This window comes from Cajanus cajan, chromosome 11 (assembly GCF_000230855.2).
Source record: "Cajanus cajan strain Asha chromosome 11, NIPB_CcT2T_4, whole genome shotgun sequence".
Lineage (NCBI taxonomy): Eukaryota > Viridiplantae > Streptophyta > Magnoliopsida > Fabales > Fabaceae > Cajanus > Cajanus cajan.
Genome location: NC_138527.1, coordinates 29,744,195 through 29,772,179, shown reverse-complemented (window position 1 = coordinate 29,772,179; position 27,985 = coordinate 29,744,195). Strand labels below are relative to the sequence as shown.

The window sequence follows — 27,985 nt, the reverse complement described above, 5'->3', positions numbered from 1 at the left end:
GTAGTAGTTGAAAACCAAACTTCTCTGTATGAAGCACGCATGACAGATGGCCAAGCACATGGTACGGCTTAATCTTATAATGGTGATAATTTGGTTTGGTGGTGGTGCACATTTGGAAGTTTCTCTTTTGGGAGCTTGTCAAATTCCTTGTTCTCATATGACTCTTCCTTTATGAATTACATGTTGAGAATTCAGGAGATACATTGGTTATTTTAATTTCTTTGCTTTTCAAGGATAATCTCTTTCCATAATTTAAATTCCAAGTGGCATCTTACTTAAATTTGTGAGCCTTCTTTGCTCCACCACTGCACACTCCATTATTTTTATGCATTCGATTAGCCCAGTTTCGAGTACCAATGATTTATCATAGACAATGTCACCCAGCAAGCAACAGTTTTACAAAAAAAAAAGAATAAATCTACACGTAGTGGGGTCTTATTAGATTTTCTTTAAAGGGAAAAATTAAATCAACTTAGGTGCTTCTTTTGAAGATATCTGTCACAACAGACATTTTCAAGAGGGGAAAAGTTACCGCAAAGCAACCAAAATCCTTAACCGTTTACCCTTTCAACAGATATTTATCATTGACGTAGTTGTACCGGCTTAGGATTTTCTTACGTGTGGCTATTTCAGTTTCATTGTCGGTTTACCTCTGGTCCTATACATAGTGTCAATTTTTTGTCGCTGTTGTTGTAGTTTTCTTTCTTCTTATGAGCCATCATATATAGTAATATAAATTAAAGGGAAATGCTGTTTGAGACATTGACCACGAAACGTTAACATATCTCTTGATAGAGATTCGAACCTTATACATATGACTACTCTAAACATTTTAATAAAATAATAGTTAATTTAGTTAGCAATATTAAATTTGTTGATAGTTTATATATATATATATATATATATATATATATATATATATATTTAAATTACTCATAAAATTATTGGCACCTCAATCTCTTAAAATCTTTCTACCTACTTAATTAATGTATCTATCTTTACTTAAGTATTCCTTTTATATAAACTGTACCCGTCTGATGGGCACACTAAGTCTTCTAGTAGTCTGAGGGCCGAACGAGTACTCCGATCGAATATTCCGGTGGAGGGGTTGGTACCTGCAAAAGGCATTCCAACGCTCAAGTCAGGACAAGCACGAATATCTAGGGTAATTAATGAACAATGACGTTACCTTTTGACCTGAGCTATTTATACTGACATTTATGGGCCCTGGACCCCATGGGCCCTGCAACATATTTACCGTATTAGGTAATACACCTTAATCGACTAATTAACCCTTAATCTTTGACTAAGAGTACCAAGTGATGATAAGCCTATCCTGGTGGCCGATTGGCGTTCGGCTTCCTGGTTCTGCCATTCGACCACCGATAGGGTAGTGGCCGAACCCCCTACCTGTACACTGCCCCCCAGCCTTGAAGGAAGGTGAAACTTTCTTTAAGGGTAAAATGGAGATAATTGTTAGGGTAAGGCGAACGGTTGCATATTTCTAACCGTTGGATCTCGGGGATCGAACAGTTACATTTTTTTCAAAACTTGAATTTTCCCGCCCGTTTTTTGAGCTTATAAATAGCTGAGTGGTGGGGCCATTCGCACGTATTGCTCTCAACCGAATTGTGGTAGCTGAAGGTCTCTGAAGCCGATCCGACTAACGATTGTGGTTCTGTGAAGAAATTGGTAAGTTTTTCTTGCCATGGTTAATACTTTTACAAGCTCTTCGGTCGGTAGCTCCCGGTCGTTGTCGTCCGAGGGGTCCTCGTCTAGTGATTCAAGTCGTCCCAGTACGGTTCGGTCCCCTATTGATGCCGAAGGGCCAGATGGTGGTGCTTCCTCTTCAGGGGAAACCTCTACAAGTGGAAGTGAAGAGGTCCAGGAGAAAACGAAGCGTGTGTCGAATCGGCAGCGGTATGGTCCCTCTGATGTGCCTGGCTACGAGTGGGTGAATGGGGAGGTAACTTCCTACTACTCGCGTTACCGAGACACGGATATGATCACTAACCTGCTGGACTACACCAAATGCCTAAATTTTAACGCCAAGGAGGAGCCCTATCTGATTGGAGTTCGATCATGCCGAAATAATGCCTTTCCGAATCCTGATATCGTTTGTCTGGATCAAAGTGGTGCAAAGATGGAGTCGTTCTACATGTACGACTGCCTCATTCGGGATCTCAAGGTAAAGCTGCCGTTTGATGAGTTTACTATGGGAGTGTTGAGAGTGCTGAATGTTGCTCCTACCCAATTGCACCCTAATAGCTGGGCACAATTGCAGGGTTTCAAGCATCTGTGTAAGTGTATTCACATTAAGCCCTCTCCACTCCTCTTTTTGTATTTCTACTCGTCCAGGCCTTCTATACTGGCGAAGTGGCTCTCCTTAAGCCGAGTGGGTGATCGGCAACTATTGGATAGTTTTACCTCATCATACAAGAACTTTAAGGCTGGATTTTTCCGAGTGACTATCAGGCCAAATGGACGACGCTTTTTCTTTGGTGAGGACGAGAAGAGTCTATTTCCATTGTACTGGACTCGCGCCCCTCGGCCTTACGACGTAGTGCCGAAGAAGATGCTGACGGCCGAAGAGCGAACAGACCTTAAGTTATTACTTCGTCTTCCTCGGCGCTTGCCGACTAGGTCTTTAATTAATTTGGTTGAATCTTCACGTTGGTGGAATGACCTGATAGGTATGCTATCTGTCCTATTTCGACTGTAAGCTTAATTCCTATTGATGTTTACCTAACCCTTTTTACAGGAATCATGGTTACCAGTGGTGCCGATGAGCTAAACATTCGCAACCTACTTGCTGCTCGGGCGAAGCAAGTCAGACAAGCCGGGGGTGTAGGCACTTCGGATGTTGCACGCACCCCCCGACCGGATAATGATGACCGAACACCTCCTTCTCCTGAACGCAAAAAAAAGAAGGGAAAAAATGGGAAAGAGACCAATCGGGAACGTCATAAAAGGAAGAGCCTTAAGGAACATCCAGAACCTGCTAAGAAGGCTAAGTCAGTGCCCGAGGCATCACCCAATCGGACTGTGATTGTGGTGCCGCCTCAGTTAATGTCTCGGGCCTTTCATAGTGATGATGTGTCGGCCGAGACGATGATTCGGCCCGATGTTGTGTCTCCCTTCGGGCAGGAGTTCTTGGCTAGTCTGGATGTGAGAGCCAAGTAGAGACTTTTCTGCGAGGTGCAAACTCGCTCATTGGCCTTGGCTCATCACCTAGGTATGGAACCTATCGGCGAGGTGATGCATCTGAAGCAAAGTCTAGAGGAGGCCGAGAAGACTGCAGCCGAAGCTGTTGCGGTTAATGAAGAAGTAGCGGCCAAGAATCGCGATTTGGCTGCTGAGTTGGATTCTGTTAGGCGGGAGAATGACACTCTTCGCTTGAACCTGCAAAAGGCGGCTAACGAAGAACGTCGCCGCCTGGAGGCCGCCCAAGAGGAGTACAATCGCCTGAAAGAACAGGCGAAGGAGAAGATTGTTGCTCAGCATGAGGCTGGGTTTAAACATGTCGTTTGGCAGGCCAAGCACTTCGGCCAATTCCATGAAGACTTCGAGTTCGACATGACTCAAGATTTTTATCAAGGGTCATTTATGTCGTTTGATGCAATGCCCGAAGGAGCGGATCCCGACGATGCGGAGCCGGGGGCTGCCCCCCAGCCAAAAGGAGATGCTGATGCTTCGTCTGGTGAAGAGGAAGGTGAAGAAACTGCCAATCCCGAACCAGAGGGGGAAACTGAGACTCATGCTCAGGATGACCCAGTAAGCAATCCGGAGAATTAGTGTTAGGATTTTACGAGGTGGACAAGAGGGCCTCGGTTTTTGTAGCAAGGGGGCCGATAGAGCCTCCACTATTTGAATGAAATGGTATTTTGTCTTTTGAATCATGTTGTCTTTTTGAGTCAGTGCTGATTCGGGTCGTATCTCTCAACTTTAAAACTTAAACGAATTTATGCTAAGAATATTTGTTTCATACAATCTGTTCCGAAAGAATTGTTTAAGTATGTTTTTGTTCATAGCAACCACCGAGTGGAGGTCACTCGGAAATGCTTTGGTCAGCCAAAACCGAGCGGAAATCACTCGGAAAGGCTTGGCCTTGTTAGCAAAGCCAAGTGGAGTTCACTCGAAAATGCTTTGGTTTCTTGGCAAGACCGAGTGGAAGTCACTTGGAAATGCTTCGTCTTGTTAGCAAACCCGAGTGGAGGTCACTCGGAATTGCGTTGTTTTTTGAGCAAGACCGAGTGGATTCACTCGGAATTGCGTTGCTTTATGAGCAAGACCGAGTGGATTCACTCGGAATTTCTTTGCTTTATGAGCAAGACCGGGCGGATTCACTCGGAATTGCTTTGCTTTATGAGCAAGACCGAGTGGATTTACTCAGAATTTCTTTGCTTAATGAGCAAAACCAAGTGGATTCACTCGGAATTGCTTTGTTTTATGAGCAAGACTGAGTGGACTCACTCGGAATTGCGTTGCTTTATGAGCAAGACCGAGTGGACTCACTCGGAATTGCGTTGCTTTATGAGCAAGACCGAGTGGACTCACTCAGAATTGCGTTGCTTTATGAGCAAGACCAAGTGGACTCACTCGGAATTGCTTTGCTTTATGAGCAAGACCGAGTGGATTCACTCGGAATTGCTTTGCTTTATGAGCAAGACCGAGTGGATTCATTCGGAATTGCTTTGATTTATGAGCAAGACCGAGTGGATTCACTCGGAATTGCGTTGCTTTATGAGCAAGACCGAGTGGATTCACTCGAAATTGTGTTGCTTTATGAGCAAGACCGAGTGGATTCACTCGAAATTGCTTTGCTTTATGAGCAAAACCGAGTGGATTCACTCGGAATTGCTTTGCTTTATGAGCAAGACCGAGTGGACTCACTCGGAATTGCGTTGCTTTATGAGCAAGACCGAGTGGATTCACTCGGAACTGCTTTGCTTAAAGACCGAAGGCACATCCTTGGCCGAGTTGATCAACTCGGGAGGGAAGCCTTTTGCGTGATTTTCCAAAGGCACATCCTTGGCCGAGTTGATCAACTCGGGAGGGAAGCCGTTTGCTTGATTTTCCGAAGTTAGCAAAAGATGAGGAAACAAAATGGAAGAATAAAACTGATATTTCATTTATGGGTGCCTGTCGCAACCCGAAAATTTCCGATCTTGCAACCTATGGTTTAGATATCCTTTTAAAGATCTCATCAATTAAGGAATGCCCAAACACCAGACTAATCCTTAATTAATGGTTTTGAAAATAGGTTCATGGAGTCGCCACCAATATTTTACTCAAAACATTGGAAAAAGAAAAGGTTTTTAAAAGTCCAATAATGGCCTTGATAACCAGAATTGGGTTCGGGGGTCGGTTACGTGTAGGGAAGGTATTAAGCACCCCTACAACGCCCTTAATCAGTACCCTATGACGAAGTTTAACATTATAAATAATAATAATATAAATATTAAATCCCCTTTTATTGATGATTATTTACATGCTTGAAATTTAAATTAAACAATTGACTCTAAAATATCTACATGATTATTTTTAATTATAACAATGTAAAATAAAAGAAGAGAAAGATAAAACAAGAGATTGATGAGTAATACCTCGTAACAAGCTTTATTGGATCTTCAACTATGGGGATTTTAGGTGCTTTGTGGCAACCTTTCACACTACAATAAGCCTCACAAAATTCAAGAAGTACAATAGGAGAGAGAGAGAGAAAAAAGGGAGAAATTTCGAGCTCTATGGAGCTTCGGACGAAATTTTGAAGGTCCCCTTAACTACTGGCCGAGATTCTCTATTTATAGGCATCAGATGTGGGCCGGAACGGCCCGTTCTGGATTCGGAACGGCCCGTTCCGGATCCGAACGTTATGCAGTACATTTGCACCCTAGAACGGCCCGTTCTGAAACCAGAACGGCCCGTTCCGGGGAACCAGAACGGCCTGTTCTGATTTCAGAACGGCCTGTTCTGATTTCAGAACGGCCGTTCTGGGGTACAGATTTTAAGCCCCCTTGATTGGTTCGGAACGACCCGTTCTGGTCTAGAACGGCCCGTTTTAACCTATATTTTTTAGGGTTTTTAGAAGCCCAGAACGGCCCGTTCTGATTGAGAACGGCCCGTTCCGGACTTGGGAACGGCCCGTTCCGATTTTGGAACGGCCCGTTCCGGGCCACTAAAAAAATTGGTTTGGGCCTTTGGGCCCTCTGATGTCCTATCTTGTTATTTGTATGCCCCCCGGACGAAATTGGGTGTCTACAGCTGCCCCTCTTTACTTGTCCTTTGGAATAGCTGTGTTGCTTTTCCAAAGGCAAGTAAAGACGTAGACATTTCGTCCGGGTCTTCTTCCCGTGTCTGTGTTGGTGCTTCTGCGTTGCTTCTCTTGGACAGGTGTATTTGCTCGTATCCTCACCCTTTAGAGCAGTTGAGCATTGATTGCGTACTCAAGGTTGATAAACTGTACACCTGATCTTCAGTCTTCGAGTAGAAGCTCCATTGTTTCTCTTGTGATAATGTGTGCCTTTATTTGTTGCTTGTTGAAGAGGGAGTATATTATGAGCTCAGCCTCTCCAGGCTGGACTGATATTTAGGGCTTCAGCCGGCCCACAGGTGGGAGCTCGATGACAATCCCGATTTTGACTTTGAAGAACTCGGCGGTACCCTCATTGTCATTCACTGATTTGAGAGGCTCGACGGTGGCTCTCGATCAAGTTGTGCTGATTTTTAAGGCTTCAACGGACCTATGGTGGGAGCTCGACGGCGGTCCCGATTTTGACTTTGAGGAACTCGGCGGTACCCTCGTTGTCGTAGTATTTTCGTAGCCTCTGCAGGCCGTAGTATTTTCGTAGCCTCTCTAGGCCGTAGTATTTTCGTAGCCTCTCCAGGCCGTAGTATTTTCGTAGCCTCTACAGGCCGTAGTATTTTCGTAGCCTCTACAGGCCGTAGTATTTTTGTAGCCTCTTCAGGCCGTATTATTTTCGTAGCCTCTTCAGGCCGTAGTATTTTTGTAGCCTCTTCAGGCCGTAGTATTTTCGTAGCCTCTTCAGGCCGTAGTATTTTCATAGCCTCTCCAGGCCGTCTGCTGGTGTTGATGATGTGATTGCCCCTTGACGAGGATTGTTGATAAGTGGTGCCCTTGTGTTGGTGGGCAAAGGAGTAGATGGTTGACAGAGATTCTGGTGTTGCCCCTGCCATGTGAGTATTGTGATGCCTCTCCAGGCGAAATGCTGAGTCCTTTTGATTCATTGATTGTTGTGGAATGGAAGACTGCCCCTAAGTGGACGGGCAGGAGATGTTTGTTGTGCCCCTGTGTTGGTGGGCAGGGAAGTGGATGGCTGGCGGGGATTCCAGTGTTGCCCCTACCACGTGAGTATTGTGATGCCTCTCCAGGCGCTGCTTGTGATAGATTTTTTTTGAAGTTCATTTTTGTTTAGCTTCGGCTCTTTCATGTTTGAAGCTTTCCTTTTTCTGCTATTTTTATAAATGCTTCGACTTTTTCAACATGTATGAAGCTTGCCTTTTTCTGTTTTTTTTTTATCTTTTGTTGTCATCATTGGTGGAGGGATCACATGATGATGTTATTTGTTGAATCTTTATTGATGAGTGTTATTTTGGAAGCCACTCCTGGCTTTGGTTAGGAAGTCGTTCCTGGTCTTGGCATTCTCTTAGATCATCCTTCATTCGGTTGAGGAGTAAGGCGCGGTGGCCTCTTCATGCTTATAGGCTTTCTTGTTTAATTGTTGAGCTTTTATGAATGCTTCGGCCTCTTGATTCTTCCAGCAAGTGATGGATAGACACACACAAAGAATGCAAGAATGCAAAAAAAAACATGCAAAGCAGAAGTGGATTGGATTTTTTTCAAATTTCTTTTTTTTTTTAAATGAACTTATACCCTTTTGTGCACGCTTGTGCCATATGCATGTTATGCAATGATGCTTCTATGCTAATGCTTAAAATGCAAATTTATTTTTACTTTCAAGAAATTAATTTATGCGCATTGATCAATGACATGGACTGTTAGCCTTTAGCCCTGTCGAATTCAGTGTTGCTTCTTGAACCTGAGGTTTGTGTAGTTCTGCCCTCTTGCTTGTACCGAATATGATATGTTAGCTCTTAGATTAGGTGTACCTAGACTCTGTTCTAGGACACCTCCATCTTCTCCTTGTGAGTTTTCACTGTGCATATTCCGTGTATCTCTCAAATTTATCTTAATGCCATATAGGTCAAGAGGAAAGAGAGGAAGAGGATATATATATATTTTTTGTAAAAGTTTTGGTAGAAAGGATTTTTTTCAAAAATGGTTTATAGAAGAATGGTTGGCCGAGGTAGGCTAGTGGTTTAGGCTGATGAACAAGCACATTCAAAGTGAGGAAATCATTTTCTGCGTTAGCTTATTATTTCCTTCAAAGTTAAGCGATGACTTGGGATTGCATATTGATTAAATGATCTTCTCGAGCCGCCTTTCATTTTTCAGCTCGGGATGCTACTTTGTCCTAACTTTTGCCTAGGTTACCCTTTTTGTTTGTGAGTCTCCTAGCGGACCTTGCCCTAATTTTTGCGCAGCCCCCTTAGTGGGTTTCCTGCCAGGCTTTTGTCTTTGCAGCATTTGTGATCATCTTTCATTCATTCATTAAAGGGGGATGCCCCTTGCACTGATTTCATTTGGACTTTTATCCACAAGTCATGCCCAATTCGATTGATCTTTATGTGTTTTTTTTATTGCGTATTAAGCCATTATTTCTGACGACGTCCTTATTTCAAATGTACTTGTTCATTTAAGGTTTGATGACGAGGCTTAGAGTAGATAAAAGGGAGAAGAGAAATGAAGTAGAAAAGTGTATGGCATTAAAATATAATTGTCAATTTACACGTGCCCATTTAATGTAGCTTGAGGGCCCGGGCATGCCCCAAGTTCGTGATTCGTACACAAAGGAAAAGAAGGAGGTTGCCCCTTAGAGAGGCTTAGGTCATCTAACTGTAGAGCTAGTCCTTCACTTGCTTGGATGTGGCGCTTCAGAAGATTTTGTGTAGAGGGAGGGCCTTTGGCTTCTTCTCTCATGAAGGTTTTCTCAACCCATATCTTTCCTGAGATGTAGGAAGAGGTAGAAGCGATGATAGAGCTTTCTATGAAATCTCGAGAGGAACGTTCAAGCTGTCTCTCAATTTTTAGCTCGAACAGACAATGTTTTTTTTTATTTTTTTTTATTTTTATTTTTTTATTTTTTTTCCTAGAACGCCCTTTGCGGGTTTTCATTCTAGCAGCTTCTTAACAAGCAATGCTTCTCTCTTGTTGAAATCACCTTTCGAGAAAGCTCTAATCGTTTTGCCTCAGTGTTTGAGAGATTCGTCATCCTCAGGTTCTTACGACTCGTTAGGAGTGTGGGTTCGTCCATCCCTATTCCGCCTAGATTTCACGGTTGCACGACACGGCTTTGTCCTCTTAGGGCATCTTGATGATTTACCCTAAACTCTTTATGCACGGTTTGCTTCCATTACTTCCGACTAACGCACATAGGTTAATTTCCCTTTTTATTCTCATTTATTCTTTTTCAAGGAGGGATATGCTCTAAATGAATGTAATGCAGAATGTATAAAAAGTTGAGAATAATAAATATCAGTCTCATTGATTTATTTATATGTGAATGCTCAAATAGATTTTGACAGTATTAAGTGAGAGTCTATATTAGATTCTAAGAAGACTTACTTTAAAAAACATATCAAAGCAAGTGCCCCACTATAGTATTTTTTAAAATCGATTTGGGCTTTTCTTTAGAGCACAGGTACTGTCGTATATTAGAGCATTCACTTCTCTTAACTTTCTATACATACTGCAACCTAATCCTCCTTAGCTAATAAAATAAAATGAATGAAATTAATGAGCTAATCTAAAATGCATGTCATCTTTTTTTTTTGCCTAATCTTTATCATGTTTCTATTATCTAAAAGGGAATGATGCATGGTAAATAAGAGACTTCTTTTATTGATTTTTTTTTACAAAAAGGAAACTATCTATATGATGTTAATGGAATGCTGACCTAAGAATGTACGAAGGGGTATAAAATTTTTATTATTATTTTTATTATTTTATTATTATCTATTTGCTCATTTTAAAATTCCAATCCACTTTTATTAGAAGAAATAGTACAAACAAATGCACACACACATGCTCAATCAATGTACACCCACGAACGATTGTGTTCAAATCCTTGGTCTGTGGTCCCTGTCAAGAAAAGTGTGTGGTATAGGACGGTTCTAATCTCACTGGTCTTTAAGGCCCCCAAGGTGCCCCCATTACAGGGACCCAGTATCTCTGTCGCCGTCACCTGGCAAACTCTAAGGTCTGTCACAGTATTTCAGGCTAGAGTAACCGGTTATCACCTTGAGTGTGATTTCCGACAAGGCTCGCAGGCTCTAAGGCCAAACTTGGGCCGGTCGTACGTCAACCACTCCCTATGGTTAATACCCTCATGCCCCCGGGTGTAGGGGGAACTGTTGTGTGCAAAGATTTGTGTACAATTTTATTTCAAATAGGTGTGGAATTTAAATAAGCAAACAGATATCAAAGCCAAACAAAGAAAACAAACAAGGTAAAGGGGAAAAATATTTAAATTATTATTTTTTTTATTTTATTAACTTCATCAATTAAATGGGCCTGACCCTCTTTAAACTTCCCTAGTGGAGTCGCCATCTGTCGCAACCCGAAAATTTCTGATCTTGCAACCTATGGTTTAGATATCCTTTTAAAGATCTCATCAATTAAGGAATGCCCAAACACCAGACTAATCCTTAATTAATGGTTTTGAAAATAGGTTCATGGAGTCGCCACCAATATTTTACTCAAAACATTGGAAAAAGAAAAGGTTTTTAAAAGTCCAATAATGGCCTTGATAACCAGAATTGGGTTCGAGGGTCGGTTACGTGTAGGGAAGGTATTAAGCACCCCTACAACGCCCTTAATCGGTACCCTATGACGAAGTTTAACATTATAAATAATAATAATATAAATATTAAATCCCCTTTTATTGATGATTATTTACATGCTTGAAATTTAAATTAAACAATTGACTCTAAAATATCTACATGATTATTTTTAATTATAACAATGTAAAATAAAAGAAGAGAAAGATAAAACAAGAGATTGATGAGTAATACCTCGTAACAAGCTTTATTGGATCTTCAACTATGGGGATTTTAGGTGCTTTGTGGCAACCTTTCACACTACAATAAGCCTCACAAAATTCAAGAAGTACAATAGGAGAGAGAGAGAAAAAAAAGGGAGAAATTTCGAGCTCTATGGAGCTTCGGACGAAATTTTGAAGGTCCCCTTAACTGCTGGCCGAGATTCTCTATTTATAGGCATCAGATGTGGGCCGGAACGGCCCGTTCTGGATTCGGAACGGCCCGTTCCGGATCCGAACGTTATGCAGTACATTTGCACCCTAGAACGGCCCGTTCTGAAACCAGAACGGCCCGTTCCGGGGAACCAGAACGGCCTGTTCTGATTTCAGAACGGCCGTTCTGGGGTACAGATTTTAAGCCCCCTTGATTGGTTCGGAACGACCCGTTCTGGTCTAGAACGGCCCGTTTTAACCTATATTTTTTAGGGTTTTTAGAAGCCCAGAACGGCCCGTTCTGATTGAGAACGGCCCGTTCCGGACTTGGGAACGGCCCGTTCCGATTTTGGAACGGCCCGTTCCGGGCCACTAAAAAAATTGGTTTGGGCCTTTGGGCCCTCTGATGTCCTATCTTGTTATTTGTATGCCCCCCGGACGAAATTGGGTGTCTACAGTGCCTCGTTAAAAACCTTGTCGGCCAAAACCCTTTTTCACTTTTTTATAAGGGGAGAAAAGACCGACAAGGAAAAGAGTGCACCATGTGTTTACATAATAACATCTTTTCAAAAGAAACTAACTATAATATATCTTCAAGTGAGAAGAGTTCCAAGTTCTTGGAATGACCTTGCTCGAGAGTTCTTCTAGTTTATAAGTGCCATTGTCGAGGCTGTGTCGGACCCGAAACGGGCCATCCCAATTAGCTGCCAACTTGCCTTCTCTCGGATTTCGTCTTGCCGAACCTTGGACCCTCCATACTAAATCCCCTGTTTTGAAGCTTCTTTTACTGAGGTTAGAGTTGAACCTCCTTGTCATCCTCTGCTTGCATGTTTCGGCTACGATTAGAGCTTGAGCGTGTACTTCATCTATTAGGTCAATTTCCACTTGCAAGGATGTAACATTAGAGGCCTCGTCGAAATGTGTTCGGCGGAAAGAGGGTTCTCCGACTTCGACTGGTATCATGGCATATGTTAATCGGAAGGGGGTTTCCTTGGTTGTGGATTGGGGGGTACAACGATACGCCCATAAGACTTCAGAAAGTTCTTCGGCCCATGCACCCTTGGCTGTCCCCAAGCGCTTATTCAATTCCGAGAGGATGACCTTGTTGGCCGCTTCGGCTTGGCCGTTTGACTGTGGGTGCTCAACTGACGTGAATCGATGCTTGATCCCTAAATCTTGAAGAAACTTGTTGAGATTTTGATCTGTGAACTGAAGTCCATTGTCAGTGATAATGGCATGAGGGATACCGAAGCGTGTGATGATGTTCTTCCAGAGAAATTTTTGAACGTTATTTGCTGTGATTTCCGCAAGCGGCTCGGCTTCGATCCATTTTGTGAAATAATCAACCGTAACGAGCAAAAACTTACATTGCCCCTTAGCAAGTGGAAATGGCCCCAGTATATCCATGCCCCAGAGGGCGAACGGCCATGGTGAATTGATGTTGTGAAGCTGCTCAGCTGATGCATGGATCAGATTGCCATGTTTTTGGCATTGAATGCATTTTTTGACGAACTCCATGCAATCAGTCTTGAGTGTTGGCCAATAATAGCCGGCCCGAAGTACCTTAGCTGCTAAAGTTCTTCCCCCCGAGTGGGAGCCGCAAATGCCCTCATGCACTTCTCTTAACACGTAATTAGCTTGTTCGGAACTGAGGCACTTGAGAAGAGGAGACGAGAAACCTCTTCGATAAAGTTCCCCTCCCACTACTGAATATCTCGCGGCCTGAGTTCTCAACTTTTTGCCTGCCGAAGGACATGTCGGCTCGATACCTTCAGTGATTAGTCTAAGGATGTCGGTCATCCATGTTGGGGGTTGCTCGGAGGCTGACAAGCATTCAACAACATCAATGCTTGGGGTTGAGAGTTCCAAGTGAAGGGTGGTTCGAAGTTGTCCAGGTTTTCGATTGCTGGTTTCCAGTCGGGTTAATTGGTCAGCCCTTTCATTATTTTCATGATGAGTGTGCTTCACCGTCACTTCATCAAAATGTTGACACATGTTTTGGAAAGTATGATAATACTTTAACAAATATGCGTCTTTAACTTGGAAGTTCTCGTTGACCTGTTCTGAAACAACTTTCGAATCGGTCCAACATAACAATTTCCGAACACCCACCTCCCGAGCCAGTCTCAATCCAGCTAGTAACGCTTCGTACTCGGCTTGATTATTCGAAGCTTTGAAAGCGAAACGAAGAGATTGTTCAAGTGTCAAGCCTGTTGGTCCTTCAAGGATTATTCCGACCCCACTGCCTTGGCTATTAGACGACCCGTCAACACGAATTATCCACTGATCACTTTCAAAATTTCCAACTGGTTGTAACTCATTAACGAAGTCATCCAAGCACTGTGATTTGATCGGCCCTCTTGGTTCGAACGATATGTCGAATTCGGATAATTCTACGGACCAATTAGTCCGAACGACGATTTTATGGCTGTGGAAGTACTGTCGAAGACGTCGTGCCGTGTGGACCACCCCAAGTGCCATCTTCTCGAGAAGTTGGTATCTTCTTTCGGCATCTTGTAGCATCCGACTCACAAAATAGATTGGTTTTTGGGATTCTCTTTTTGTACTAGGACGGCGCTGATTGCCTCGTTGGAAACACACAAATACACTATCATGTTGAGGCTTGGATCGGGTTTTGAAAGTATCGGGGGTGTGCCAAGCCGATGCTTGAGGATCTTGAACGATTCTTCACATTCTGCTATCCAAGTGAACTTACTGGCCTTTTTTAACAACCCGATGATGGGTTTGGTTGTTTCGGCTAGGCAGGGAAGGAACTGAGAAAGAGAAGTGAGTCGTCCGAATAACACCTTAACTTCTTTAATATTATGCGGGCTACGCATGCCGATAACCGATTGGCATTTATCCGGGTTAGCCTCGATCCATCTGGCGGATAGCATAAATCCAAGAAACTTACCCCCAGCTATACCGAAGACACATTTTTCAGGGTTCAGCCTCATGTTGTGCTTTCGAAGCTGCCTGAAAACTTCTATAAGATCACTTTGGTGGGTGCGGAGGTCACCCGACTTGACAACCATATCGACAACATAAACTTCCAAGTTTCGGCCGATCTGATGTTTGAAAATTTTATCCATAAGCCGTTGGTACGTTGCCCCTGCATTCTTTAGGCCGAACGACATTACTCGGTAGTAGTAGTTGGCCGAGTCCGTGATGAAAGCCGTTTTCTCTTCATCCTGTGGGTGCATGCGTATTTGATTGTAGCCCGAATAAGCATCTAAGAAGGTTAATAAACGATGTCCAGCCGCCTCATCAACCAATCAGTCAATGTTAGGTAGTGGATAGGCATCTTTCGGGCATGCCTTATTGAGATTGGTATAATCTGTGCACATTCGCCATTTGCCGTTTAGCTTTTTAACCATGACCACATTTGCCAACCATGTAGTGTACTGAACTTCCCTAATAAAGCAGGCTTGCAAAAGCTTAGCTACTTCTAATTCAACGACAGCTTTTCTTTCCATTCCCATTTTCCTTTTTCGTTGTGCCACTGGTTTAGCGGCCAAAAAGATCGACAGTCTGTGACACATAAAGCTTGGATCTATTCCCGGCATGTCGGACGGAGTCCAAGCGAACAAGTCTTTGTTCGAGGCAATTACTTTACTCAACTTAAGTCTTTCGGTGTCTGACAAACCACTGTCGATGTAGGTGACTTGAGATGCTTGTTTTCTGATTTGTATTGGGATCTTTTCTTCCACTGGTTCTTCCCTTTCATCATTCATTCGTGGATCGAGATCACACATTGAAGCCGATTCTGAAGAAGGATTGATCACATGAACCCTCCTTGATTTTGCTGGTTTCTCTTGAGCAGGTGGTACGCGCAACCTTGCAAAGTAACACTCCCGAGCTGCCTTTTGATCAGCGTGTATGGTGAGAATGTTTCCTTTGGCCGATGGGAACTTCATAGCCAAATGCGGGGTTGACACAATTGCCCCCAAGGCATTCAATGATGGCCGACCTAGTAGTATGTTATAAGATCTGTTGGCCTGGACAACGATATATTTCACCTGGATATCTCGGCGCTCCCTTTCGTCGAAGCAAAACCGAGTGGAGAGTTTAATGAATCCCTTGGTGTTAACCCTTTCCCCTGCAAAATCGGCCAGTGGCTCATTGTAGGGGGTTAGTTCCTCTTTCGGGATACCAAGCTGCACGAAAGTGTTCCAATATAGAATATCAGCTGAACTGCCTTGATCAATTAGAGTCTTTTTCACAATACAATTGTGTATTTCTACGCTGATGACCATAGGATCATCTTGAACTAGATCAATGCCCTGAAAATCCTCGTCAGTGAATGTGATGGCAGGCAATTACCGAGTCACCCGTTCTTCAAGAGCATTCACGGATCGGACAACTCGCAAATGTTGTTTTTGAGCCGATGACGTCGACCCGCCTCTAGCGAAACCTCCAGCAATCGTGTTGATTACCCGCCGATGCGTTGTATGAGGATCTTCCTTCCGATCCCTTGATCGGCTGCGCTCGCGGCGATGCCTATCTGAACGGTCAGACCTGTCTTGCTGCCGAGGATGGTATGTGGACTGATGTCGAGACGAGTTTGGCCGATCCACGAAATTTCTGAGTTGCCCTTGTTTAATCAAATCCTCAATTTTATCTTTCAACGCTGCGCACTCTTCGGTAGAATGTACGCGATTGCGGTGATACCTGCAAGATTTGTTGACATCGGTGCGAGGCGGGGTTGAGGCTCTTTTTGGGACTGCTAACACTTCTGATGCTAGGGCTTGTTCAAGCACAGCGGCTCGGCCTACATTAAGTGGAGTATAATGGGAGTATTTTGGACCTCGCGCAGGTCGGTCACGCAAGGCTAACTCTTTGCGTTGTCCCTTGTATGGCTGTTCTGGTTGCTTCTCAGGTTTTCCCCCTTGTTCGGCTCGAGCCTGATTGCGGTATTCTGCCAATTCTTCCATCTGCATGTATTTATCGGCCCGCCTTCGTAGGTCATTCATGTATGAAGGAGGTTTCTTGCAGATGCTATTAACAAATGGTCCAGGTTTCAAAGCTGTTGTGAGATGGTGGAGCGCTACAGCCGGATTAAGGTCTCGGATCTCCAAGGTTGCCTTGTTGAACCGATCCATGAAAGTCCGAAGCGACTCCTTCTTGTCTTGCCGAAGGCTAACCAGCGACAAGGACGTCAAGCTGTGAGGGCGACTCGTAGCGAACTGAATAGTAAACTGGGACGATAGAGTGTTGAACGAGTCGATGGAATTAGGAGGGAGCCGAGTGAACCAGCTCAGGGCCCTGCCTTTGAGAGATGTTGGAAAAATCCGACACAACGCGGCATCATCTATGGTGCTCAAAGTTACCTGCGTCAGAAAAACATCCAAATGTTCGTCAGGATCTGTTGTGCCATCATATTTGTCAATAGGCAAAGATTTCCAATTGTCCAATAGTGGGAGTTGCATAATAGAGGGGGTGAAAGGACTTCGGTGCGATCTAATAGTTGCTGCATCTGTAGGATGACCGACTGTGGGTAGGGCTGAAGGGAACTTCTCAGGTGCTGCTGCCAAGGCATGGGGAACCGAGGTGTGTATCGCTTGGGACTGATAAGACCCTTGGGTTTGCGTGTTTGCAGCTTGAGAGGGTTTCCACGACATATTATCCTTTTTTAAGGCCTCATTTTCGGCTCTCAAGGCTGAAAGTTCCCTTGCATCTTTTTCTCGTTGCTGTTTCATGGCCTCCATTTCCTGTTTCATCAACCGAACGGCTTCAGAAAGATTCGTTTCGTCAACAACTTCAACATGCTCGTCCTCTTCTGGTTGGTGGTCCTGTGTGTTTGTTCTTCTAGTTATCGCCATGACTTAATTCAGTTAATCTTCCAACTATCTTCGTTCGGCCCCACGGTGGGCGCCAAATGTACCTGTCTGATGGGCACACTAAGTCTTCTAGTAGTCTGAGGGCCGAACGAGTACTCCGATCGAATATTCCGGTGGAGGGGTTGGTACCTGCAAAAGGCACTCCAACGCTTAAGTCAGGACAAGCACGAATATCTAGGGTAATTAATGAACAGTGACGTTACCTTTTGACCTGAGCTATTTATACTGACATTTATGAACCTTGGACCCCATGGGCCCTGCAACATATTTACTGTATTAGGTAATACACCTTAATCGACTAATTAACCCCTAATCTTTGACTAAGAGTACCAAGTGATGATAAGCCTATCCTGGTGGCCGATTGACGTTCGGCTTCCTGGTTCTGCCATTCGGCCACCGATAGGGTGGTGGCCGAACCCCCCTACCTGTACATAAAAATAAAAAAAAGCAGTCATTCACGTTAATTAAGAAAAATTGTTAATACCATTTAATTTTTTTAATCACATCTAAAAAAATAACTTATTTTTCTAAACTATTCTGCTTTGAAACTTCAAAATTTAAAATGTGAATTATGTGTCTCATTCAATTTTACAAAATTAATTTATAAAATAATGAATGTTCTCTACTTATATATTTTTTAATTGTATTATCTCTATTTGATGTAAGAATTAAGTTTTTTCTAATACACTATTTCACGTCTAGTAATATTAGATTAAATGTGTATCTTAATGATAAGTAATCCTTTTAGAATAGATCTAGATATTTATCACAATATTTTGGAATGTGAATTATGGGATTAACTCAATCTTACAAAATCAATTTATAAAGTAAGAGTTACTCTTCATTTATATATTATTTAATTATCTTATCTTTAATTGATGTAAAATTTGAGTTTTTTTAATATAAAAAATAAAAAGAGAGATTAGAAATACAATTCCAATTAAATGAAACACTATTTTGGGAATAACCACATTAAATTAAGTGAGAATAGTTGAGATTTCTTTATATATGAGACTAACAAATATGAAATTTTTGTTGCTTATATTAAAAATGGAGGGAGTAATAATATTTACATTTCATACCAAAAAAAAGAAAAAAGTAAAGGGAACTAAAGAAATAATTTTGGCTTGTGATTGTCTCCTAAATAAAAAAATGGAAATTAAGAGTATTTAGAAAAAAAAAAAAAAAAAACAGCATTTAATGTCGGAGTCTTGTAAAAAGAACAGGGAAACTTCTCAACATACATGCACATATACGCCCAAGGAATCTAATATTATGATTCCCTTTTTAATGACAAAATAGGTCAATTTTTTTATCAAGAAAAAAGTAATGCCCGAAATCTCTAAACTAATCAATTGGCTATGGTTATATTGGAAAGAGTAATATACAAGTAGCTACAATGAATCCAAAACCTGAAGGCCCCGGTAGCAGTTTTGGGTTCTAGAAATTCTCGTGATTTATCTACCAAAGTTTTCAAGATGGTATGGCCGAAATAACATTATATCTTGATCTCCTTCATCCTTTGGCACACCTGCAATGCAAGACACGTGTAGCATGGGAATGCACAGAAGTAATGCAATTCATCTACACAAGTTTGAAGTGGAACACATTCCTTGAACACTGAAATCACCTCAATAACAAGCACCATTATCATGTGATCATGTAGCGTTAGTATAGATGATAAGCATGAAACTGTTTTCTCTTCAGTGTCTTCTTTCCATTATGCTCTCTACAGTATGCTAAGATTGAGTAGTGGATGAACTGGAATCCTTTCCATGAGAATTGACTAATGACATTGATTATGTTTGGACAGATGAAGTGGGGCTATAATCACCTCCTTCTACACTGTCAAAGGCTGCTCTCCCAGTTAACATCTTTATAGCTATTTCACTAACTTCAACAAACCATTCATCCTCGGGTAAGATGCTGTCATTCAAAGGTTCTTAATTAGTATGAAGCAGTACATAACAAAGATGGTTAATTCTATCATAAATGTACTTATATCTTTTTTTATCTATCAAAATTATATTAACGACAATAGAGTTCGAATCAAAGACTCATTACTTATATGATGCTGGCCAAGACATATTTTTCTTTTTTTCTCTTATTTCCATTGATATTTAATATGATTATATATCCGTGTATGGTTGGATTGATGGAAGGTGATTGAATGGAGTAGAATAGAATGCTGGAGGGTAAATGAAACAATTCAGCAATATCCCTCTTTTTCTTTCCCACGAAATTGGCAGCTATTGGATGAAACAATCTTCTTTTTCCCATTCCACCGTAAGATATCCAAACGAGAATGATAACCTCATTAAACTTTATTCTAGTTCATTCTACTTGGAATTAGATATTCAAACACAGCTTTAAACTAAATAGATGTACCTGTTGGGATCTAAACCTGTAGCAGCAACAGCCTCGATGGCCCTAGCAATAATGTTTTTAATCGCTTGATGCAGATGACGAGATAAGTAACGACCTTGGGATGAAAATATCATCACAAATTGCATATCCAAATAAAGCTGCATGAATGATAGAACAGTAAGTCTGATATCATTTTTAGTAAGTGATCCTAATTCATAAGCATTAAATAAATGTCTTCAATATATTCATCACAAACTACCTTCAAAAGGAATGTTTATAGAAGACATTATTTTTATAGGCCTCTAGAATTAACTTATCAATTAACTTCCAATATGTAGCAGCTTTTTATAGAGCACTAACAAAGCTGTAATTTACAATGAATCGGAGCCACTCACAATCGCAACAAATGACTCTATAAACTCTTCTTCAAGTGACTACCTGTTGAAGGCCGACAGGACCTAAAGGTGTTGCTCCTGTCTCAATCTCTTCCCAGAAGGCTTGGTCATCAGAAAGCCACAGGACCACTGTTTCTGTGAGTCTCATCAATAAAACAGTGGCAAATCTTTCCCTTCCCACAAACACATCTGCTGCAATGCCTGCAACTTCAGTAAGCTTTGCAAAAAGCTCCTGAACAATAATGCAGGAAATGATAAATCTTATAATTAAACTAAGATACTGCTACTATGTTTCTATTGATATGCATGTATCTGAGTGTTAAAGAGAAAGCATGTTATAATGATTCAAAGGCTTAACAACATAGCATCAGAGGAAGCATCCTTTGTGTTACACTTATTACCTGAAAAATTGGAGAAGGAAACCATTCAGGTTGATCTTCTCTACCATCCAATACCAGATATATTAATGCATTCAGACGTGCTTCTCCATCTTCTGTGAAGATGAATTCAAGAGCATGTTGCCGACAAAAGCTGTCCCGCAGGTGATCAACCTCACGTTGGAGCCTTTTCTTCAGTTCACGCTGTTCTGGAGGCCTCTGTTTGTCTGATCCTCTTTTCTGAGAGTCATCACCCTTGCTGCTATGTGAAAGCTTGACGACAGCCCGCGGGAGCAGCTCATCTGCCAACAATATTGCATTAGCCAGCAATGCTATCTGCTGTGCTTCAGTCTCAGCAATCTTAACAATTTTGTGCCCTTCCAGGTTCTCAGTTACCACTGAACCTGGCAGTGCATTTATTAGCAGATTGACATAGAAGTTGAACCCTTGTAGAAGGCCTTCAACTGCAAGAACATCCAATTGTAGAATCTCAAGAGGTCCTACATCTTCAAATAGTTCCTATTCGGGTAACAGAAGATTTATTAAGCATCCTGAGCAAAGAGTATATAGGGAAGGAATGAAAGTAACTTCATGAAGTTTTTTTCCAATATTATACTCTCAATTGGTTGTTTCACAATTTCTAGTAACATTAATACATTCAAACATATAGGATACTGAGCAATAGTTTTCTGAGAAAAAAAAAAAAACTTACAATTATAACAACGAAAATAGCTATGAGAACCAAAAAGTATGTGATTACCTGAACCATTGAGTTAAATTTGTGAGCACTGCGTGAAAGCTTTGGTTGGAATGAACCTAAGTTAATATGAGAAGGTGGAGGTAGGCCAGAATGTCTGTTGCTCGTTGGTGCATAAGCAAGAAACCAATCATCTGCAGCAGCCAGAGCAGAAGTACTTTGTTCAATTCTTTTCAAGTTTGTCTTCAGTGCTTGCTCGACAAAGGGTTTAAAATATTTTAGTAAGACAGGGGAAAGGGCCAGCCCAGTAGCCTCTAGTAGATAACAGTGACTCATGCAAACATGAACACATTCAGATGCAACTCTCAAACCTCCTGCAGCAGCTGAAGAGGCAAGAATGCATTTCTTAAGGAGAACAGAAAATTGCTCAGCCTGTGTAACTGCCCAAGTTACTAGCTCAGACGTGTATGCAGGTTCTTCTTCAGCAAACATTGACAAAGAATCTGATGCTGCCTGTGAAATGGTTGAAAAGACAAGCTGTGAAAGGGTAGCAGTAAATGCCCCAGTTCTACTAGTTTGAAGGCTTTTTATGCTACGCTGCAATGTTTCTTGGTGAGAATGTAGTAGTAAAGTATGAGCACGAGGGCCATCCCCAAGATTTTTCAATGCCAGGGCTGTTGATCGAATCTCTGCACTGCGAGTTGATGGCTGGCAGATAGTTTCTGCTAGCTGATCCGCTAGTTTTTGTCTGTGTTCATCAATGGCAGCTTGCAATGCCCGGTATAAACTTGGACTTAAAGTTTTCCCTTCACTAATTTCTTTTGACATTTTTTCTCCTTCGTCCAAGGCAGCCATAGCTTCATCCACTCTTTTCTCTGCTAATAGAACTTCAAGGGTTTCTAAGTATCCTATTAGCCATTTTTCTGTCTTTGATATATCTGTTTTTTCATCTAGTATATCATCCATGTCTGGATCTTCGTCTCCACTAATCATGGGAGTAAGCTCGCACCCTTCTGCTAAACCATGAACCAAAGCAGCCTGGGTGGATAGAAGATTTCTCATAGAAAGCAGCTCTCCCTCTAGATCTGAAATCTCTTTGGATGTACTGCATAATAGTATTCCATCAAGAAAATCATAATCATGCTTACAGATAGTGGATATCCTAATCTTCAGGCAATCAGGCACTTGATATAATAGATTTATCAGTATTTGGTAAAACCACCACAAAACCTTCTTGGCCCCTTTGTTCAAAAATTTAAATTTCTTAAATGGATCCTTGAATCGGTGTAAGTATGTTGCTGACCAAGCAATCTAAAGTTTAATAATTAATATCCACAGTATGAGGAAGTTATAAAAATCATGAATCAAGAATCCTAGTCTAGATGGTCAATGTTTATAAGGAAGCATGTTAATAGTTAAAAGTTATAAAAACCATTATTGGATTTGGACCCTTATCTAAAAGATTAAATTGCAAAGCTTATACCAAATACAACTCAATATAAAATCATGGAATGTTTAGTGACAAAAACTATTAGTAGATATAGAACAATATTATGTTCAAATATTAGAAACATTACCTTTCAAAACTAACCAAAGAATGAAAGCCAAATTTCACATTGATAATTTTGTTCAGTGCCTTTACAGTATCATATCTTACAATTTAAAATTCAATCAATGCAATCGAGTCTGTTTTCCTTCCCCAACCCCTCCCCCGTTTTTTTTTCTACAATTAACGATTACATCTAATTTTCTATTAACAATCTAAAGAAGCTTGTATAACAGAATTCAAAATCTGCTCAGCTTCTTAATACCACATCTCATCTACTTTTTTCTTCTAACTGTAGCAGAGAATCAGTGAAATATTTTTAGAATGTGTCCCTCAGTAAAGAAGCCTGAAAACTTCTGGGAGATTATTTTTGGTAGCTGCCTGCCAGCATCTGACATTATATTTTCATGTACTACACCAGGGGCAAGGAGTTAAGAACACCTAAGAAATCAACCCCTGTACCAAAAGTTAAATGGGGACAGAACTTCAGAACAAACAACTGCTTCTAAATTTCATAGAGCCACTTAACATGTTCATAATGCAATCTGTAGTTAAAAGAACTTAGGAAAGCGAAGGCACCGACCGATATTTTCATCATTACGAAAAATTCATAAAATGGTAATGATTAAATCCCTTCAGAAGTCCAGATATGATGCACAAGAATTTGAAAACATAGCAGCAAAGATTTATCAGTTAAGATATGTAATTAGCAGGTTTGGGGTGAGTGTAGTCACCGTATGAAGGCTGAATAATTAGCAAGAACACTTTTGCGCATTTCTTCTGCTGAAGCCTTTTTCAGGTCAACAAGATAAGCGCACAAGTGTCTTATCTCCTGCATACAGGACAAACATTGATTAAATAGGAAGGCAGTAAAAATATCCTCAATCAAATAGACAAAAAAGATTGCCTCTTGGATTGTATCTAACATCTAACAGAGTAGACATGTGAAACCTTAAACCTTTTTTTGGCATAAAACACAGTACTTCTAAGCACTACACTTTTCAAACAACTGAAAACTCGGCCTTTAATTTTTGGTTAGTGTTCATAGGCATACTTCTCACATGCAAATACGAGACTTGTGGATATCATTTTATCCTACACTCAACAAGGTGTCATTTGGAGAGTTGCTATGGTTCCCAATAGTGATGATACATAAATAATACATGTAGAGGTGACAATAAAGCGAATTAACTTAATTTGATAATTAACTTATTTGAACTTGAACTAAAAATTAAATTCGATAGATAAATAAGTCAAATTTAAGTTGTGTATAATTCGATTCATTTGATTGATGAATCGACTTGACATATAAATATATAATTTATATAATTTATTTTTTTTATTTAACTTTAGCTTATTAAAATTTGAAAGAACCTTTAAAAATTAATTATAAGTTAATAATAATAAAAAAAAAGTTGACACTTTGGATTTCATAGTTATGAATTGGTGTTTTTATTATTTTATGTATGGTGGAGTAGTTTTTATTTATGCATGGTTTACTTGTAATTATATTTCTTTAAAATCATATATTGTAATATTACAAAACTAATAAAATAAGTTATATTTTATCTTTTAAAAAATTAAACAATCATTTTATCCAAAGTTTATTAATATAATGAAATTTTAAAATATATAGGATTTAAAAATTTTGACTCTTAGATTCATTTGATTCAAGTTAATTAACAAACTAAATTAAATTGTTAGGAAGTATGAATTGAATTGAGTTTGAACTAGAAAAAAAAAGTTAATGTTAAATTCAAGTCAGATTTTGAATTGAATCAAATATTATTAAGATGAGTTAAGATGAGTTAAGACAAGTTTTATCTTGTTCAACTCATTTTCGACCCTAATCCTATGTATATCATATACTCAATCATCACTTATTATTTCTCTTTAACTCTCTCTTCCTATAACATTATATCACTTATCATACTTATACTTACCTCTCTATTAATTTCCTATCACATTATATAACTTATCATACTTATACTTCTGTATCTAGGTATCTTCTCGTGATAGGTGTCCATGGATTATTTTTTGGTACAATTATTTTTTGATCTAATAGAGAGGAAACTGGAAAAGAGACTTTCTGATTACCAAAACCATAAAATTCAGAGGATGCCATAAAATATCATTTTTGGTTGATTGCAGGCATGATAAGTGATGAAGAAATAGACCCATTTGTCCAATTTGGAAATGAAAGTGATTCAAAGTTGAAATTTATATAAGAGGGAGAGAGAGACCTTCTCGTTCATGCTGCGGGATTTGGAGGCGACATAGGCATTGGGATCAAAGGAGGAGCTTTTGAAAACCTTGAGCCTCTCGCTGAGTGTGAGATTGGCCTCGAGTTCTCCAGAGTCTCCAATGGATGACAGAGATCCTCTCGGAGTTGTGAACAGTGACTGATCCATTTTACGTTGTTCTTGTTAATTGTCGCTGTGTTTGTGTTTGTGTATGTTGTATGCATGCAATTGCGGAAACACCACGCCACACACCGCACAAGACTCAATCCAATTGCTGATGGAGAATGAATGATCGACGAAACGAAAGTGCAGAAAATCTAATGAAAGACATAATCAGATTCGTAATGTGATGCGACGAACGATGGGAAATTGGGAATGTTACGTGCACGTAAGAGAAGAGAGACGCGCCAAACATGCACTGCAGCCATTCCTAGGACTCATAATGTTTTTTGTTTTTTGTTTCCAACACATGCTATTCATAATATTAAAAAAAAAACTAAAAAATATTCTTTGTTCCTCTTTATGTCTCAGTTTTTTTGAAATATTTTTTTTTTTATATTTACTAGCAGAAAAAAGACACTTCATGCTTGCATTGTATTAGAAGAAAATAAATAAATAAATAAGAAAAAAATGATAAGTTACTCATAAAAAAGTAGTTATTAAAAAATAAATAAAGAATAAAATGGTCTATGTAAAAATGAAAACCCAAAATAGTTATTAACAGTGGTATCCCCTTTATATATTAGTATATATTCATTAGTTTCAAGTTCTTAAATTTGATTAAAAATATTTTTCTAATTTTTTAAAATATAAGGGTATAATGGTAAAAAAAAGTAGAGATCAACGTGGTTACCGAAAAGGGTATCCCCTTTATATATTAGTATAGATATGTGATTTTCAAATTTTAAGATAATACTAATTAATTTTTTGGCTTAAATATGTTTTTAGTCCCTTAAATTTAAGATAAATTTATTTTTGGTCCATCAAATTTAAAACTGTTATTTTTAATCTTTATAATTTTTAAAAATATTATTTTAGTCCCTTAAGTCACCAATAACATATTTAAAAGTGAGTAATTAAGACAATTATGCAATATCAACCAGATTTAATGTGATATTTTTACTAATAGGAACACCAATAGGTAGATTTTAATTTTATGCAATAATATTTGATAAATTTTTTAACAAAATTTGAATATAAGGACTAAAATAAGATTTTTTAAAATTACAGGGATTAAAAATAATAATTTTAAATTTAAGGGACTAAAAAAAATTTACCCTAAATTTGAGGGACTAAAAACATATTTAAGCCTTAATTTTTTTAATATTATCAATTATACTTTTATTTTCATCTAATTTTTAATTATTTTACGTATTTATCGTGAAGGTAGAAATGAAAAACATTTACTATATATATATGTTGTGAAATAGGGATAAAATAAAATGTTCAATATAAAACTACATAACTATTTTATGATGAACCATAAAATTTATTTTATTTTTTAAAGTTTTTGCATGGTACCCTAAAAGATACTTAGAAAGAAATAGAGGTAGTATTTGATAAAATGAAGAATAAAGTGAAAATTTTAAATCGTTGATAGAAAATCAATGGTTTTGTAAATAACAACACATGGATGAGTTGTTATACATACACGTAACATTAACGGTTGTTTTTTTTTTTTCCTTTTTACTAACCACTGTATTACTCACTTAATCTTGATAACAAATAATATTTTTCCACAAAATAAGAAAAGAAAATATAATAAGTTACTTTATCATGTAAAGTGAGTCACTCACTTAAAATTAAAGGATCTAAATCTAATAATGGCACATGAAAAAGAATTATATATTATTTTTTTATGTCAAATTATATATTTGATATTTCTATATGGGATAGTCGAAATTGGTTGATTTAATATTAAATTATTTTTTAATTTCTATAATTTTACTTATTTTATCTTTTAATTTGTATAGTTTAAAAGTAGATATTTTTAGTTTTTATATTTATATTTTTCAATCGGTTATGGTCTTTATAATTTAAGGTAAATCTTTTTAGTCTTTATACTTATAAACTTTTAAGTCTTTTAGTCCTTAATTATTGTTAATTTTTTTTTGTAACATTTCTATTTTGTGTTTATATGGTGGATGACTTCAATTTTATGAGACTAAAAAAATTTGTGTATCAATAATAATGGTTCCAGGTGAAAACACAAAAAAGACACGAAGCGTTGAAATACTTAATTTAAAGTAATTTCAGGAAAATAAATTCAATATTAGACACACAAAATTGAATTAATATTTTTATTACGTTAATACAAAGGAGACAATATTGCAAAAAAAATGATCAACAAAGATTAAAAAATTGTAAGTATAGAAATTAAAAATATTTATCGTAAATTATAAGGACTAAAAATAATTGAAAAATAGAAGTATAAAGACTAAAAATATCTATTTTAATAAATTATAAAGAGGTAAAATAAATAAAATTTAAAAACTTTAAAAAATTTAAAAATATTTTAACCTTGATTTAATCACAGCTTTACTTAAATAAGTTTTACTTGTTTAAACAATTAAAGGTACAAGCTTGACTTGCTACCTGATGTAGGCTTTTGTTTAGTTGGCATTATTACAAGAGGCACATTTTACATCAATTTTTTTTTACATATTTTACATCGGCTTTGAAAATAATATTGACTAAGGTGACGTAAAAAGTGTAAGACATTTTATATTAGTTTAAAAATCAATATAAAAATTTTCATTTTTACATTGATTATTAATAAAATGGATGTAGAATATGATACATTCTACATCGATTATTGATGGAGTTTTAAGAATTTAGTTTTGTCTATTAACCTACTTGAAAAGTTATTTCATATTAAAACTTTTAGATAAATTTGATTTGTACCTAAACTGGCTAATAGGCCAAAAAAGAAAGAAAGAAGAAAAAAAAAAGAAACTTAACGTTAGTACATCTTAGTAGAATTTTGATTAATAGTATAATAAGAGGAATGGAAGGCTCCTACCTAAATTTTCTTTCTTGAACCTACAATATCAAAACACATGAGTGTCAAAATATAAATCACCCTCAACATGAACCTTTAATTTTGATCAATTTTTATTTTTGTCCACTCGAGTATTATTCATAATATTTTTCAAGTGGATATATTTACCTTGAGTTGCTTTAATAT

The 27,985-nt window shown here is 38.8% G+C and overlaps 1 protein-coding gene across 1 annotated transcript; it reads right to left on the bottom strand.

Moving 5' to 3' along the window:
• Positions 1-18,034: 18,034 nt before the first annotated feature.
• LOC109801322 (Vps51/Vps67 family (components of vesicular transport) protein) lies at positions 18,035-25,226 on the bottom strand. The gene is made up of 7 exons (XM_020362369.3): positions 24,799-25,226; positions 23,290-23,387; positions 21,073-22,114; positions 20,337-20,831; positions 19,979-20,167; positions 19,562-19,698; positions 18,035-19,099 (listed from the first exon to the last, which is right to left on the bottom strand). Exons 1-7 carry the CDS (start codon positions 24,964-24,966, stop codon positions 18,973-18,975), a joined length of 2,256 nt encoding a protein of 751 aa, XP_020217958.1. The 5' UTR covers positions 24,967-25,226; the 3' UTR covers positions 18,035-18,972.
• Between the last annotated feature and the right edge of the window lie 2,759 nt (positions 25,227-27,985).

Bases quoted from the DNA above. Each gene is read 5' to 3' on its own strand.
- LOC109801322 (XM_020362369.3), bottom strand. From the start codon at position 24,966: ATGGATCAGTCACTGTTCACAACTCCGAGAGGATCTCTGTCATCCATT. The intron at 23,388-24,798 runs GTCTCTCTCTCC...TCCTGTATGCAG, and splicing joins CCCGCAGCATGAACGAGAAG to GAGATAAGACACTTGTGCGC. The intron at 20,832-21,072 runs GTAATCACATAC...TTACCCGAATAG, and splicing joins AATTTAACTCAATGGTTCAG to GAACTATTTGAAGATGTAGG.